Here is a 15,987-nt window from a genome sequence, read left to right on the forward strand (position 1 = left end):
GCAGGAGTAAGACAGCTTTACATACAGATTGATGTCGCAGCCATGTAGTGAATTTCTGAAATCGTGCTGTTGGACCAAAGTTTTCTGTACTGTAATGGTATAACAACATACTTCTCAAGACAGAGCCTGCTACCACCACTGTTCTGGAATTGACTGAATAGATTTTTGCCCTCAGGCTATGGATGGAGTTCACTTCTAAGGAGCGGATATTGAATGAAGGTTATGGATTTTGGGTCTTGTCTTTTTGTGGCCCCTAAACTTGTACGTTTTTGAGGGTTTTTTACTTACTAAGATTGTGGTACTGGAAACCCTGTCATGTCTTCAGTAAAGCTGCTGAAACCACTGCTTATTCCCATAAAACCAGTGTTATCAACAATTGGAAACTTGTTTTGTAGATAATGTCACAACGGCTGACATGCTTCAATATAATTCTATGTTTGTACAATTGTTTGTACTTTGCAAACTTAATGAACCAAACCATATTGGGTTTTCAAGTGCCTTCTATATCAGGAGAGGTATTTGCCAGCATAAATATGGAGCATCAAAGGGTTTTATTACTTTTACAAATATCTTGTATGCAGTCTGATTATTTACTAGTGGTGTATGTGGGGAGGTTGTGTACTTGCCTAACTGTAGATGTTAGACTTCCCTTATACTTGCATCTTACCAAACAGACAGAAAAATTCTAAATGTAAAAGGCAAAGCTGTTGTGAAGAGACTTGCTTCCAAAACAAGCTGGATATTTTGTTCCACATATCTTGTGGAAATTATTTCAGTCAAAATACTAGGTTTAACTCTAATTCTTAGTCTCTTCATATTGTTGGGAGTAATCAGACATTACATGATGCTACTCATGTTCACAGTCACTGAAACAACAGGCAGCTGAGGGAAGATGCTGGTGATGGAAGCAATGCTTGAAGTTTATCTTCCAAGTTATGTGGCAGGAAAAATTAAATCCCTAAATTGTTTGTGAAAGCTTAAATCTCCTTGATTTTAATAGGTTGTAATAATTTTTATTAAAGTGATTGCCGAGATAACTTTTGCCTTTCCAAATACTGAAAATAATTGTTCCTGGTGGTAATACCTGAAATGAAAATAAGGACCATGGTTCATGCTGTTTAAGGTCATGCTTTTTCCAGGTTGACAAGTCTGGTATTTTTTACTATCTTACTATCTGTAGCCTTGTGTGTTTTCATGGGGGGGAAAAAAAATTCTTAGTGCAGTAAGTAGGTTTTTTCCCAGAAACATTAGTCTGTCATATTTTTCTAGCATTTATAATCATAGTACGCTTCAGATCAGAGCATTGTTTTCAAAGACAATCTGCTATACTTGGTATTACAGATGATAATTCCACTATGCTGTAGTAGTTAACTTAGTAATGGAAGATTTTATAAGAGGACATTCTACAAACAGAACATTGTGGTATAAAAAACAAACCAGGCCTTCTTCTGATAAATCATAGCCGCTGCTGACTGGTATGGATTTTAAGTCTGGTACCCAATATGTGCTAATACTGAAATCAATGCCCTCTGAAGCTGACAATGTCTGTGTAGTAAGTGCTAGGCACTATGAAAGTACCGAAGATTCATTTGCAGAAATGGTTTGTTTGCTACTGATGTTGCTGAATTCATGATCGAGATGAAGGGTTTCTTGCATTCATTCTGTCGTTCCTATACAGCACCTGAATTTTGATCTCTCTTCATGTGAAAACAATGGTTGCCAAATTGATAGGTGGTTCCTGAATTTTCCAGATGAGATAATGAAACATGAATGTTGATTTTGTACAAAGCTTGGGGGGTCTACTCTTGTGCTTGGAACTGAAAACTGGGTGTAAAGAAAAATAGCAGTAAAAAGCCTCATACATGTTGCTTCTGAGCTTTACAGTCTCTTCTAGTCTTCAGATCCCTCCTTCTCCCTACTGCTGGTTTCTGATCCTGCTTGCTTCTCCTGGGGATGCAGGTGCAGAGTGCCCTTTCAGCTGGCTGCACTGTTCCACATCTCTCTCTTCTGGCCTCCTGCCTTGGCACCCTGTAGGCTCCCTCCCTGTCTCACCTTGCAGATGCTCTGCCAGGCCTGGAGTTCCTGACTGGAGGATGGGATCTGAAAGTTACATGGCACAGGGTAGGGTGCAAGAATCTGTCAAGCAGATTTGAGTATTGCAGTTTAAGATACCGTTTGCTTATATGTTCACAGAAAAGGTAATTAAAATATGGTTGTGACTACAGGGCGGAGATCCCTCATTGTTTTGTAGTATGTCGTGTATAGACTGCTGCTTGTTGGTTGACAGCATGATTGCTTGATTTTTTATTTTTTTAATAGTTAATATTACTGCTATTTGAGGCTAGAGAAGATCAACTGATACCACTTTAAAGGCAAGCATCAGCCAACTTCATTGCAATTATGTCATGATCCAAGAGCAGGCTTTGGTTTCAATCATTTTTATACCAGCACGTTTCAGGACCAAGTATTCCTGGACTTGCTGAAATACTGTAGTGCTGCCCAAATTGCTGAGCTTGGCTACTATTTTAGTTTTCTTAATGAAAACACAACTGCTACAATTTGTTTCCAAGTGAGAATCTGCCTGAGTGGCAATCAGGTTTGGTGGTGGTGTGGTTTTTTGAAGATGTACATCTACAAACTTTTTAAATATGGGAAATTGAGTGAAAAAGCCTATAAGCTGGTTATAATTATGCAATATTGGTTTTAATAACTTCTGACATCTTTTTGTTGCTCATTATGATTTATCTGACTGTTGGAAGCATATGTACAAGTGGGAGTTTTCTAACCAAGATAGCACTTTCTTCATTATTTTTAAGGACAACTTGATTTTTTTATAGTAAGTGTATCATTTGTTAAATATAATTGAGGATAGTGTAGGGAAGTCAGACTCAAAGTAGACTTTAAGCCTTTTTAGGCTTTCTGAAAAAGGGTAAGCATCACAAAATTCTACAAAACACAGCAGATGACATGTCCAGTAGGTAACTACAATCACATCTAATATATTGGTAAACAGTGTGACATCTGATTTATTTTTTTCACCTACTAAAGGGAATACTTGCTCAGCTTTTAGGAGAGTACAAATCATGCAGTTACAGGTGCAGCTTTTCTTATCCTGAGAGTCAAAGCTCCATTATTTTGTGTTTTGCTAATTACCTAACACTTGCCTGCTTATGTAACACTTTGCTTTTACCACTTCATTGGCGCTGCATCGCATCATTTAAACTGACTGATATCCAGAGATGGATGAATATCTACAGATTATCTGCTAAAACTCAGCTTCCTGGTATCCAGTATGGAATTTTGAACCAAGTTTTCCAAGTATGATTTTCTCATGTTTTCATGTAGCTGGTCTATCTTTGTGGGGTTTTTCTGTGACTGAAAACAGTAACGTACAACCATATCGTCCCAAAGAGCAAGCCTGCAAACTGCATTATTTTTACAGAACCTACAGCAAAATAAGAAGATACAACAAGAGCTACAGAGTGTCTGTATTAAAATGCCCCAAATGTTTGTCATGGTAAAAAATAGTGGAAGAAAACTACTCTTAAGAGAATGCACAGTGAAGACTGGTCCTTTGTAGGCTAATCCTGTTAAGTCTATACATATGGGTAGACTTGTTCCTTACATCAGTAGGGCCCCTACAGAGAGCTAGATTACTTGTGCGATTTGCTTAACTAAGGCAAAAAGCGCTAGTCCAAATAAATGACTCTGCTTTTTATGTAATACTGCTTACTAAAACGGAAGTTTAATTGTATCATTAGTAAGAGCTGCTGACACTATTTTTACGTAAAAATTGAAACTGCTGCTACTAATAAAATGGACCTTAGTGACTCTTAACATTCTGAATTTTTTTTCTGAAGAAGTAAAGCTGGGTTTAAAGGTGAAGGAAAGAAGGGTATCTCTTTTTAACTGTTGTAAGTGAACCTGTGAATGTAAACAAGATACAAGAGGGGAGAGAAGCTGCTGCTGAACTGCAGTTTTCCACCCTTTGCACCCGCTGTGCAATCAAATTGTAAAGTTCATAGCTTTTCTCTCACCGTGCAGACTTCAGTTGCAGAAACCTTCATGCTTCTATAAAATGCAAATCCTAATCACTACTTGTTAAACAAGATCTTTAAGTACCAGTTCAGAGCAACAGCTTTACTTACTAACTAAGCCCTGTCCTGTTTTCCCCAGTACTTGCCACTTGCTATGATTATTGATTCTCCCACCCCTTTTAAGCGTGTTTGGGAATGAATATAGAGGGATTTTCTTTTTTTTTTTTTTTTCCTCTAATCCATTTCTCTGATCCCTAACACTGACTCAGTGGTTAATTCCTCCTTTACACTTCTGTGAAAATCCCTATCTGCAACTTGCCAGGATTCCCTTTTGGATTTCTCACCCATTCAGGCTTTGTTGCAATGACCATCCCTTTTGGGACTTCACTGGCCAGAGACTGCTATAATGTGAAAAGATGCCAGTTATGCTTCTGCTGTGCCTGGCATGTGAAGACTACATGTCTCACTGTGTGCAAATACTGGCTAATCTACTTGTCTGTTTCAGTGAGCCACAAAAGGTTCTTGCCTATGTGGTGATTGGCGGAAATAATGTATAAAAGCAGTTGTGTATTTCACTTCCCATGTGCGTTGAAGTCTTTCATGTGTATGCTGGGATCTTGTACAAGAGTTAAATGAATCACTACAGTATTTTAGCTGAAGTGTGAAATATTGTGAATGAAGAAATTGCCCAAATCATTCCTGGTAGCATACAGCATATTGCTTGCATTCAGCATACTGCTTGCCTTTACCTTTAAATTACAGGAATTATTCTTAGCAGTGAGCTTAAGTTGAATAGTACAGTATATCAAAATACCTGTAAAAAAATCTTAATGATAACACAAGGCAGCTCACTCAGATTCTGAAGACTATGTATGATTTTGTTTTGGAATGCTAATGTTAGTAGCTTAGCCATGACTTGTCCCAAGTGCAATATTAGAAATTTTTAATGTAATCTTTTCTACTTGAATACAGTCTATATAAAATGTTAAATATCCTATATTGCTGAAAAGATATGGGATCAAATTTCTTTCCAATAAATCTTCAGTTTAAAAAAAAAAATGCATACAGGTCTGCTTTGTTGTCATACATACTGTGAAGACTAGTTGAAATAGCAACCACCATCATCCATTAGCTGATTTTAAAAAGAATTTTTGCAGTCTGTTTTCTGAGAGTTGGCTTGAGGTTCATTGTGGTTGCTGCAGTTTGAGTCCAGCACTTCATAAATGCTAGCATTAACATATGAAGAAATCCAGTTCTATTTTAAGTTGCAACCTTCTGAAATAATAAATTCTGTGCAGCTTCTCCATTTCACCAACTGTCCAGAGGGTGAGTTCTTGTTTTTCTTGGTTTAGACATAAAGAACATTCTCACCTGTCTGTATTCACTCTCCCAAGTGTAAAGATGGATACAGACATAACAGGTTTTGCACACTAATGGCTTCTGTTGGTGAGAGAACTACAAAATTTAACATCTAAAATGCACTTGTAACAATGTGTGCAGTAGGCTTGGTTAATGTGCTACAGCAAAAGTGATGCCAGGCAGGTATCTGGTACACTGCTTCAGTTCCCTACTTGCACTTCTTATCCTAGTCATCAGGCTAAGGCTGATGTAGATGTCAATGGACTGAGTCAGACAAAGGGGTTTTTCAAGGTTTGAAGGTTTCTGGAGGCTTCTACATGTTAGAAGCTGATACCAGCAGGTACAGCTTGCAGTTTGTAGCCTCAGGTAAAAGCATGTCCGTGTTCCTACAGTGTTGTCTTTTGAAGCAACATACAATCTAATTGCACTTACACAAGCTCTAAATATTCACAGGAATAACTTTATGATGTCATGAAATTAAAGATGGAATAAAAATCTAAATGCCTCATTTTTATTTAAGCGGTCCTTTGAAATGCATTATTTTCAAAACTGGAACTATCTACAGTAAAAAGCTTAAGCATTTCTAATTCCAGAGGATGCATAGTGCCTGTAACAATCAAAGAATGTAGTGGACCACCTAATTCCACTGTGGACATCTGATGTAGTGTCCCTGAAGCAATCTTCTGATCCGGAGCACCCACACGTGCAAGGCCAACACAAATTGTGTTTTCAGTAACTTCTGTAAGAAAGAAGATTAAATGCTTAATTTATTGACTAATGGTCCTATCAGAAAGGAAAAAGTACTCAAAACGCTTAAACCCTAACACTGCTTTCTTAAACCTCTAATTAATAAATCATTGGGCTGGCCTAGAAAGAAAATAAAGCTGTATCTTAGGGATGTTTAAAAGCAAGAATGGGAAGGCAGCAGAAGTAGAATATGAAATGCATTCAGGAATTGTATTCACTTTGAGGAAATTGCTGCTTCTGATTCATTCTATATAAAGGATAAAATGAAAGGATTTTCATTTTAACAGTATTTAAGGAATAAAGTTTTTAAAGGAGGAATATAGCTAGATTAATTTCTGTTAGAAAGAATTTTTTCTGTGACACAACTGAGTCATCTTTATAGCTGCTATGATTTCACCCTTGGTCTCTAAACATCTTTCATTTTGCTCTTGACTACTGTTAAGAATTCAAGGCCAACAGTTGTGCATTGTTGGGTTAACCTAGATTCATGCTGGTATTCATGTAGAGCACAGTGTGACCAGTCTAAATAAAACATAGCAGAGATTTTTGAAGCTTGACTGATCAGAATCCTTCTGTCTCTTGCAACTCTAATGGATCAAAGAGCTCATAGTTAAAGATGGATAGAAACAGCACAGGGTTACCAAACTGAGGCTTTGACTGAACCTCCAGGAGCCACTAGTGCTCGTTCATCTGTGCTCACTGAACTACACTATGTTCAAGCTCTGCCAGGTCCATCTTGTGACTAGGATTTAAGGCAGCCCAATTCCACTGCAGAGCAAGAGAATGCTAAGATTAAGAGGAAGAGAGTAGAGTTCAGAGGCTCATCAATAAGTGTGACTTGAGAGGGGTAGTAGCAGATAGAAACACTGCAGTAATAGTACCTGGTTCTTCTCCTTGGAGCCTCCTGTTTTGAATAATGGCAAGAAGCTGTTCTGCAGCTTGATTCACACTCATGTAGCGTGGTGGCTCATAAATCTTTCTTCCTCTGCAGGGAAAGAAAAGTAGAGAAATTTCACATATAACCCATTTCATTATCCCTAGCATTCTTACAGTTTATTTCAAGAAACATCTAGACCAGCAAATTGAACTTAAACAGACAAGAGTGCAATTTTTAAGGAAGACAGAAGTCTCTTGTGCTTTCACCACACCTGTGAAACAGCAGGGCCTCCAGCTGGCAGATCATTTGAGTCTTAAAAGCAAATTCAGCTGCTGGAAGCAATATGCAGGTTTTGCAGCTACTCCTGAAAGATGCATTAGATTTAAATTCAAGGGCAAACTACTGTTTTTCTGTCAAATGCCCTGTAGACAGATGATTACAGACCAGAAATATATTCTTAAATTAAATGCTGCTTTCTTTGCCAACTGTGGAGTCAAGCAGATTTTATTTTGAAACTCCAGAATAAACAAACCTCAACGATACTGTGAGACTTTACAAATGTTAATTTAGACCAGAGTTGCAGCATGCATATAAAGTAACCATCTATAATCGCCACTGTCAAAACATACAGATTGCAGAGAGATGATTAAGATGTGGCAAGAGCCTTTATGAATACAGTTAAATGAACTTAAGAGCATTTTCCATATATTGCTTATTTAGCTTTTAAAAGAGTGGTGTGTATTCAGTACTTCACACTGTTTCTAGCCAGTGTAAGGAAGAATGAATTCAGAACACTGTTTCAGCTCTTAATCTATTCCAGGACGGGACAGAACAGTAGTAAAATAACACTTCATTTGCCAAGCGGAAAGCTTACCCCATTCTGACTTAATGCTTCTCACAGCAACAAAGAAAAGATTATGCTCTGCTGCAACTTCATTCAGTTACTGTAAATAAAGCCAGGTCCTATTGTAATGAACAAAAAAAGTTCCACTCCTTGTAAGAAACAAAAGACTGTGGCTACTGAGAAGTACAAGAGGAGAAGGCAGGTAAGTTCAGTATTAGACTATGGGCAAAGCACCTTTGTTCCTTGTACAAAAAAAACCTTTGTAAATACACTGTGTTTCTATATATTTTCAAAATGGTGACTCACTTCATTAGATTCTCCAGAGACTGCTCCTTCACTTTAATATCTGTAGAATAAAACAGATATTAAAACACAGGTTCCCTACAAACTTCCCACTTAGTTTTCTATGTAGGTAAAGCTTAATTTAATTAGCAGATTCTATAAACTTTATAACAGCATTTTAGCTATTACAGGAAAAAGGAATATGGATTACATACTACTGTTTCATGTTAGTTAATCACAAAGTATTGTGATTTATGCATGTGATTTTACCCAAAGATAGGGCAAGTTTCACAGATTTCAGAGCAACACAGACAAATAAAAATGCTGCTAAGTGTAAAAATCGCAGGCATATTACCACAGGATAGCTAAATGACAGCATGTTTAAGCACACCAGGGCATTGGGACTACTCTTAAATTATGAGTACATTGTGGTCACATAAGGTAAAACAGTGTGACTGATCGACAGTGATTGCATCACTGCCGTGCAGGAACCTGACTTTCGTTAGCACTTCCTTTCTGTCCCAATCAAAATTTAGAACAATCTTCTTTCATGGGGGGAAAAAAAGGATTTGGACGAAAATAAAATACAGAAGGGGTCAGGTAAGACTCTGCACATCTGCAATTTTATGAAACTAATTGACCACAATTTCTCTAAGAGGCATTCGAACATTATATCTGTATTCAAATGCCCTCAAAATATTATTATAGTGAAAGCTGGATACATTTTTAATCTTGATTTTAAAAAAAAGTATTGCTTAAGTTATACAATCAACTCAGTTTAAAATGCAAGCCTGCAAGGTTATTAGTGCACAGTTTACCAAATTGCTTATCTGTCCATGAAGTCACTTTGAATTCAGAAGTTCATCAGCACTAACCTTTTTATTTCACATTTGTTTATCTGATAATCTAGACTAGTTGGATAAACAATCAATACATACCAGACTGACCAAGTAGTATTAAGGGAAGAATTAATTTGGAAATTGGTAGTTTTCAGCTGTGAGCTACAATTAGATTCAGGTACCACAACTGTCCCCAAAACATGAGATTTATAATGCTATTTTAAGGTTTCAAAATGTATACACTCTTGCTACTGTATAAAAAAAATTTAAAAGGGAGACTGTAGAAATGATTATACAAAATACCTAAAAAATACTTTGTTTTAACATATAGTTGTAATAACCCTTGTTTAAAACACCTGTGAAGTCATCTTTCTTTAAAACAAATTATCAGAATTCTGATTTTCAGTGAATTTTGAAAACAAGTTTCAAGGCATTGGAAAGTCTGATGTGCAGTGATGCTTAACATTTAAATTGTTTCCTGCTCAGGATCCTCCAGTTACCACAGACTTTGTTTTTACTCAAAATACTAATTTATTCAGCACTGAGAGATCCCAGCTGCATCTAAAAGATGATACAGAAAGGTGTGTGTGTATATATATATATATATACACAAATATGCAAGCGCCTTATAGTTTATATGCAGGCAGTTCCATAATCTTTAAGGAGTTACCTAGACTAGTAGAGTTACTCAAAAAGTGGCTTTCAGCTGAGGATTGTTGGGTAGGATAAAGATCAGATGGCACCATGGGAGAGCCTGGGGACAGCGGTCAGGTGGGAGCAGTATTCCGTTCCAGCTCCATGATCAGCAAGGATTTTTTACACCACTGAAGCTTCTCACATGACAATCACCTTTTGCCAAAACATCCTTAGATAACATAATTTAGAAAAATACCGTCACGTTACAAAATAGAAATGTGGTTAAATGTATGATTTAGCTCCCCGGAAAGTCAAATGTGTTGAGCTCTAACCTAATTCAGTCTTAAGATAGCTGCTAGTCACTGCAATCTGATTGGATCCCAAGCTAGATCTAGCTTAAAATCACAGTGATCTTTAGAGCAAATATGGGCCTCCTGCTCTTACTTGACTTCTACAATGGCATCATTTCTTACGGATTTTCTGAAGAGGAATTAAAAAATTCCTGGCTGCTGTAGCATGAACAGTGGCTGAACTGACTCTAGGTACATGTATACTAACGTTCCAATTTTTGGTATATTTTCAAAGATACATGTTAGGTAAGAATATTTGTTTAATCACAGACTTCATCTAATGCTACCACTATTGTCTCTGGATGCTGCGGAAGATGGTAGCTAAGGAACCGGGGTAGCTGCTGCTTACCAAGTAAGCACAGTGTGTGCATTCCATTCTGCCTGTTCTTCTTGATCTTGTCAAAAAAGCTTTCTGGCTTCCACGTATCTGTCCAGAAAACTATAGAAACTGTCTCTCCAAAACTGTACAACTGTAAAACAAAGCATATGCAGTAACATGTATACACAATAAGAAAAAGTAGAGCATGCAATAAAATGCTATGAAAACCATGAACAATTGGCAGCACTGAAAAGTCCTCAGCCTAGTTAAGAAAGAAGTTTCATACCACAGGGAGAGTAGTCTCCTATAAGATGCTTAAGTTTGCTCTTTCATAGATCCGCAACAAAACATCGCATTAATAATAATGCTTCCTTCTAAAAAGGCTGCCCTGTGCTGCTCTCTCTCTTGCCCGGTTTTAGTGCATTCCGTTGCGTTCCCTCCTTTCTTTTTAACAAAATCCATAGTGAACTGTTTTTTCTTCTTCATAATAGAGATGTGCTGTTCTTTTACTCTCCAAACAGTAAAGCATGTCAAAGAACAACAAATGAACTACCTGTAAAGTTTTTACCTATCTCTGCATTCACCTTTCCAATGGATATTAACTAACTTTCAATCTACCTTCTATTCTTTGTTATTTAATTCTGAAGTCCTTTTAAAGGCAAAAATTTTGTAAGATTAGCACCAAAATTATTACTTATTATTTCTTATTTTGGTTAAGGCTAGGCAACTTCTAATAATGCCATAATACTTACAATGTTTTGATTCTACTGATACAGTAGTATTTGTATTAAAACAGCACTTTCCTGCAAATGAAAGCTGTATTATGCAAAAGAAGTTACAGTCTAAAGAGACAGTGGATATGAAGATCTGAAGACAGGGACAGATGGTGCATGAAGCAGAGATATGCAACATTTTTTATGCACATATGGTAAGAATAATATTGCTAGCAGATTCTAGGTCAAACATCCTCACTGATTTTATTCTCAATCTTAACACTGTTACTGTAAATCCCTAATCTCGGTGAAGACATTTGAAGCAATAGTCTTGCCAATCATTTCCAGTGATGCAAAAGCAAAAGTCGTGTGTAACGTAAGGCAGCATTTGGCTTGGAAGCTTTTGTAACCAACTTGAAAAAGGGCAAAACCATGCATCAATTTTGGTCATTTCAGCTCTGGAATGGGGCCATCCCAGATAGATTTTACAGCTTGCCAATATTCTGTCTGCTCAAGCCTACCAGAGAAGCCACAGCTATATGGACTAACCTCCCCACTTTCTCTGTTAACCTGGAAGGAAAAACTGCTTTTCCAAGCCCACTACAGAAGGCACTGTGTGTGCTGTTAGCAGAGAAGGGGACCCTACATAAAAGCAGCTCTGTGCCATCTGGGGATTTCCCTATACCTACTTATTTTACTGTGCCATTAGGTTGCGGTTTTAACTCCTTTACGCTGGCAGAGTAGAGTTTGAATCAAAGCAGAAACATGTTTGTTTTCAAGGGACCAAAAGCTCAAATTTTAACCATTCATGCTGACAGGAACAGCATTTATTCAAAGGTTCCTGGAATATTACTGAAAAAGTTTCCTCTTTTGAATATTTCATTCTAGCACAAGGACAAGAACACACAGTGTACATTTCACAACCTAAAGGTTCTTCCAGTATGCTAAATATAGGTTAAACCAAATGAATTGCTCCTGATGTAACTTGTTAACTGTTTCAAGGCTGTGTTCTAGAGAGAGAAAAAAAAACAAGCTATGTTTTGCCTATTTTTCATGTGGCTAGCTAGAACTCTTTCCATTTTGTACCAAATCTGAAGAAAAACTATTAGAACAAGGAGTTTCTCTTTCTCCCCTTCACTGTTAGAGCATCTGGGAGCAAGTTAACCTTTAATCTCATTGGTAGTATACCTTCAGTCATCAACAACTGCTGAAATGTCCAGTACCAACCTAACTAGCTAGCTTACCATCTGCCACCTGAAGGCCACTGCAGTCATTTCCCAAAAGCAGCAGCCCTCCTTCAGTACAGAAAGTGGCCTCAATTAACCTCAAATCTCATCTGAGTCTCTTTGGCATTTTGATAACCTGAAGGAGAGAAGCTTCCACCTCTGCCTTTTAGCAAAGAAATGGATGTGCAGAAGTGGGCAAAATGTTACTATCTAGTAAGTATTTTGTTGGGAATCAGATCTTTTAAACCACTCTGCCACATATTAAAAACAAGTTGGGCATTCAACTTTATACCCTACAGCACTTGTTCTGATTGTTATTTTTCTCTTTTCCATTGATCATTACAAAGATTCTCCATCATCTTTGCCAACAAGAAGTTAAGCAAGTTATCCTTTTTGTGCAAGCACTGCCAGTCAGATTCACTGAATCTGTCCTTTGTGTACCAGGTTTTGCATTAAAACTGAAGTCTGAATGTCCAAAAAGAATAAAACATTTTTGTCAGAAATGGCCTGTCTATTCAGTAGAAATAACTTCAGAATATCTTCATGAAGTATTGATATCACAGAAAACTGTAATTACAGTCTCAAAGACCCACACTTGTTATCTCAGCACCTGGACAGCACAGAAGTAGCTTCTACACCAACAAGATGGAATGGGGCATATTTTACTAACCTCCTAGAAATGCCTTTGAAACTTATACCCCTCTACTAACTAAACTTCTAAAGAATAGATTTCCTAGAATTAATATGCACATATTTTTACTTTAAATTAAAGAGGGGAAAATACTGCTCTGGAAACTTTCTGGTACACCAACAATCTATGAATGCTGGGAAACTGAAGCAATAAATGGATACTCCTATTGAGCTTGACTACTTGTAATCAATTACCTTACAAGCACTTCTACAGACATAAACAAGTATTTCTTTCTCATTCAGCATTTGATCTCTGCAGACATTTGACATTTATGCAAACATAGCCACTGCTCTTCCACCACAGCAAGCCTGCATTAAAGCAGCAGCACATAACTGCATCAGATTACATTTTTAACTCTCTCCCTGTACCTCATGCAGATTCAGTTTGTTCCTAATACAGTTTCCTGTGCTATGTTCTAATTTTTACCTCTTGAAATCTAGCATGAAGTATCAGACTTTCAAGAAAAGCCTTGCTGCAGAGAGAGCAGTAAACACCGAAAGTTCCATTACTATCCTAAGGATTCAGCAGTTACAGTGGACAGCAGGTCCACTGGAGCCAGAACCCACTGAAATTAAAAAAAATTCTTTCCATCAACCATGAAGGACTGAATAGGGCCCCAAAATTCCAGAAATCATGCTTGTTGTTGGAATAAAACTGACACGTTTGTTAACCAAGGTGTATTACAACACAACTAAGGATTAATGTCATGGTTTGAGATTGTTAAAAAGTTTAGTAAGACAATGAAGAGCTCTGTATATTTTCAGTGAAACGATCATGCTCTACAGTTGCTGGCACAGCTTTAATGAGAGGCAACAGCAAATGAGGTTTCACAGCAGTCTTCTGTGTGCTGCACTCCACATTAAGCAGCTGGGGTCTAGGAGCGGGCAAGATCTGTTCTGTACAAGCTAAAACATCTCAAGCATCACACTTGCACTAATCATCAGATTTGTTAGAGTGCCTACATTCTGCTCAGGCACAAAAGTGCCAGAATTTCAATAGAGCTCAGTGAAATGGTTGGACAGACATTTCGTGCTCTCAGCTTGGAAACTAACCTTCTTACCTTCTCCCTAATGCTCAAAAACTTCATAGAAAAATTTCAAAAGGTCATTTTGAAAGACCTCTGTCTTTGGAAATCCCCCTCCCCCCACCCAAGTAGTAATTGGCTTAAGCAAAGCTTTGTTCACTTAAATTTTGCAATGCAATAGCTGAAGTCAGGAAACGAAGCCAGAACTCTACTCTGAGGCTCTGTCTGCTCGAGTTTTCTGCCTCTCACAAAACACTGCAGAAAGCTGTTCTTCAACTCACATTTTCATCGCCTCAGAACAAGCTGTAACCTCCTATTTTATTTACACACATAATATGAAAGAATGTCTGACAACTTTTGGTACTGAGGTGCCTGTTTTCAGTTAGTATTTTTAACCCTTCTGTTAATGATACTTCTTATTTGTTGTTTATATAAGCAGAATCGATTACTAACTGAGAGGCCAGAATAAACAATGAAAGAAAAAGTGCTGTACCATGATCTCAGCTTGGAAAGCCTGCACGCAAGCGAAATTTCAATGAAACTACTGAACAACTCTGTTAATGGCCAGCCTGAATGACATCAGACACCTGAAGCTGTCCAGATCAACAGTCCTCACATAAAATACTGGTGTGGCTAATCACCACAAAAATATAGGGCATAAAAAGAAGGAACAAGCTGAGACTAAATAGGGAAATTAAAAAAGGAAGATCCCCCAACCCCTCTAAAAAGTACTAAAGCAAGCAGGAGAGAAGATGCAAGATAATATTAAAGGTCAGTAGGGCAACAGCTGCAGAGAAACCAAGAAGTAAAAATTTCAAAATGCAGACATTTATTTTTACAGCATCTTTCCCAGAATTACTGCTGTATCAGCTGCAACGGTGACAAAGCAATTCTTCACTTACGAGCCTACCTTCTCTCCTAAAATTTCAAACAGCTTCAGAACTGGATATGCGTCAGGGGAAGAAGGTAAAAAGGAGTCTAATCATTACATTTTTCAGACTTGGCACCTGTATACACATGCAAATGCCTGTAAACCCTGTAGGACTAAACGCTACTCAGCAATGTTCTGTGTTGAGATGGTCACAGGTTACACTGCAGATGATAGTCCTCACAGGACAAGTATGTTCTGCAAATGAAGATACTGCACAGCCTGATCACATCCCACTGACAGACACTAAGAGGCTTTTTCTCCTAAGGGTGTTCCTCAATGGAATTTGGAGACCACAGAGCACCTTGCATTATCCCAGGTTGCTCTTGATAAATCCCAATGAACATACAAAGAAAAGCTAAGACATGTTTTTTTTATCCTTGTCATAAGTGTTTTGATGTGATGCTATGCAACATTCATCCTCAAAACAAGAAACCTAACAAGTCAGATTTTTTCCCCTTACCCTCTGTAACCAGTTAACAACCCTCCAGACCATATACATCAGATTAAAGGGCTCCTGCTGTTCTTTATATTATATATTACTGCCAGAGAACAGCTTAGGAAGTAGGACAATCATCAACAAAGAGGTAGCAAGAATCAGTCAAACTTCATTTTTACTTGTAATTCATCACATGAAACAACCACAAGCCTAGCTCTAGCCCTTCACACTATCTTATTTAGTACCACAGACCTTTAGCAACTTTGAATGCCTGTCATGAGAGCCTTCACATAAAATTGAAAGTTTTTACCATCCACACACACAGGGCTATGATTCCTTTTTGTACTGCAAGCCAAAAGATTAGCTCAACTGTCCCCAAAACCTCCAGCCGCCTTTAGTACATGCCAGAGAGAAAGGAACTGCGAAGAAAAGGATGCTTGGCTGCGGGAAGCCCACTCCACATGATTGCAGTCTTCAGGAGGCAGCTGAGACAAATCACATAAAAGCAGCTGAAGGAGAGAACACATTTTTCTCTTAGCTGCCTCTTGTATCAGCACTTAGGAAATAGCCACCCCACAAGCAGAGCAAAATTCAGCTATCAAAAGACTCAAACTCCAAGCAAACTTGAACAGGACAGGATTTTCCCTCCAAGATAATATCACCTTATCTTTAATAA

At 37.8% G+C, this 15,987-nt stretch overlaps 2 protein-coding genes across 11 annotated transcripts in view; one reads left to right on the forward strand and one right to left on the reverse strand.

The window, feature by feature from the left end:
* SLC30A7 (solute carrier family 30 member 7) overlaps nt 1-5,096 on the forward strand; it is a 42,169-nt gene extending 37,073 nt beyond the window's left edge. For all 5 annotated transcript variants that reach the window (XM_075038781.1, XM_075038782.1, XM_075038783.1 and 2 more), the window contains one exon: nt 1-5,096. In XM_075038781.1, coding sequence (XP_074894882.1) covers nt 1-48 — 48 coding nt within the window. In that variant the 3' untranslated portion in view covers nt 49-5,096.
* The window catches only part of DPH5 (diphthamide biosynthesis 5), a 24,439-nt gene continuing 13,450 nt past the window's right edge, over nt 4,999-15,987 (reverse strand). For all 6 annotated transcript variants that reach the window (XM_075038792.1, XM_075038787.1, XM_075038788.1 and 3 more), the window contains exons 5-8: nt 10,321-10,441; nt 8,171-8,210; nt 7,025-7,128; nt 4,999-6,135 (exon numbers count right to left, since the gene is read on the reverse strand). In XM_075038792.1, coding sequence (XP_074894893.1) covers nt 5,912-6,135; nt 7,025-7,128; nt 8,171-8,210; nt 10,321-10,441 — 489 coding nt within the window. In that variant the 3' untranslated portion in view covers nt 4,999-5,911. The remainder of the gene's footprint in view (nt 6,136-7,024; nt 7,129-8,170; nt 8,211-10,320; nt 10,442-15,987) is intronic.

The sequence above is a fragment of the Buteo buteo genome, chromosome 10 (genome assembly GCF_964188355.1).
Source record: "Buteo buteo chromosome 10, bButBut1.hap1.1, whole genome shotgun sequence".
Lineage (NCBI taxonomy): Eukaryota > Metazoa > Chordata > Aves > Accipitriformes > Accipitridae > Buteo > Buteo buteo.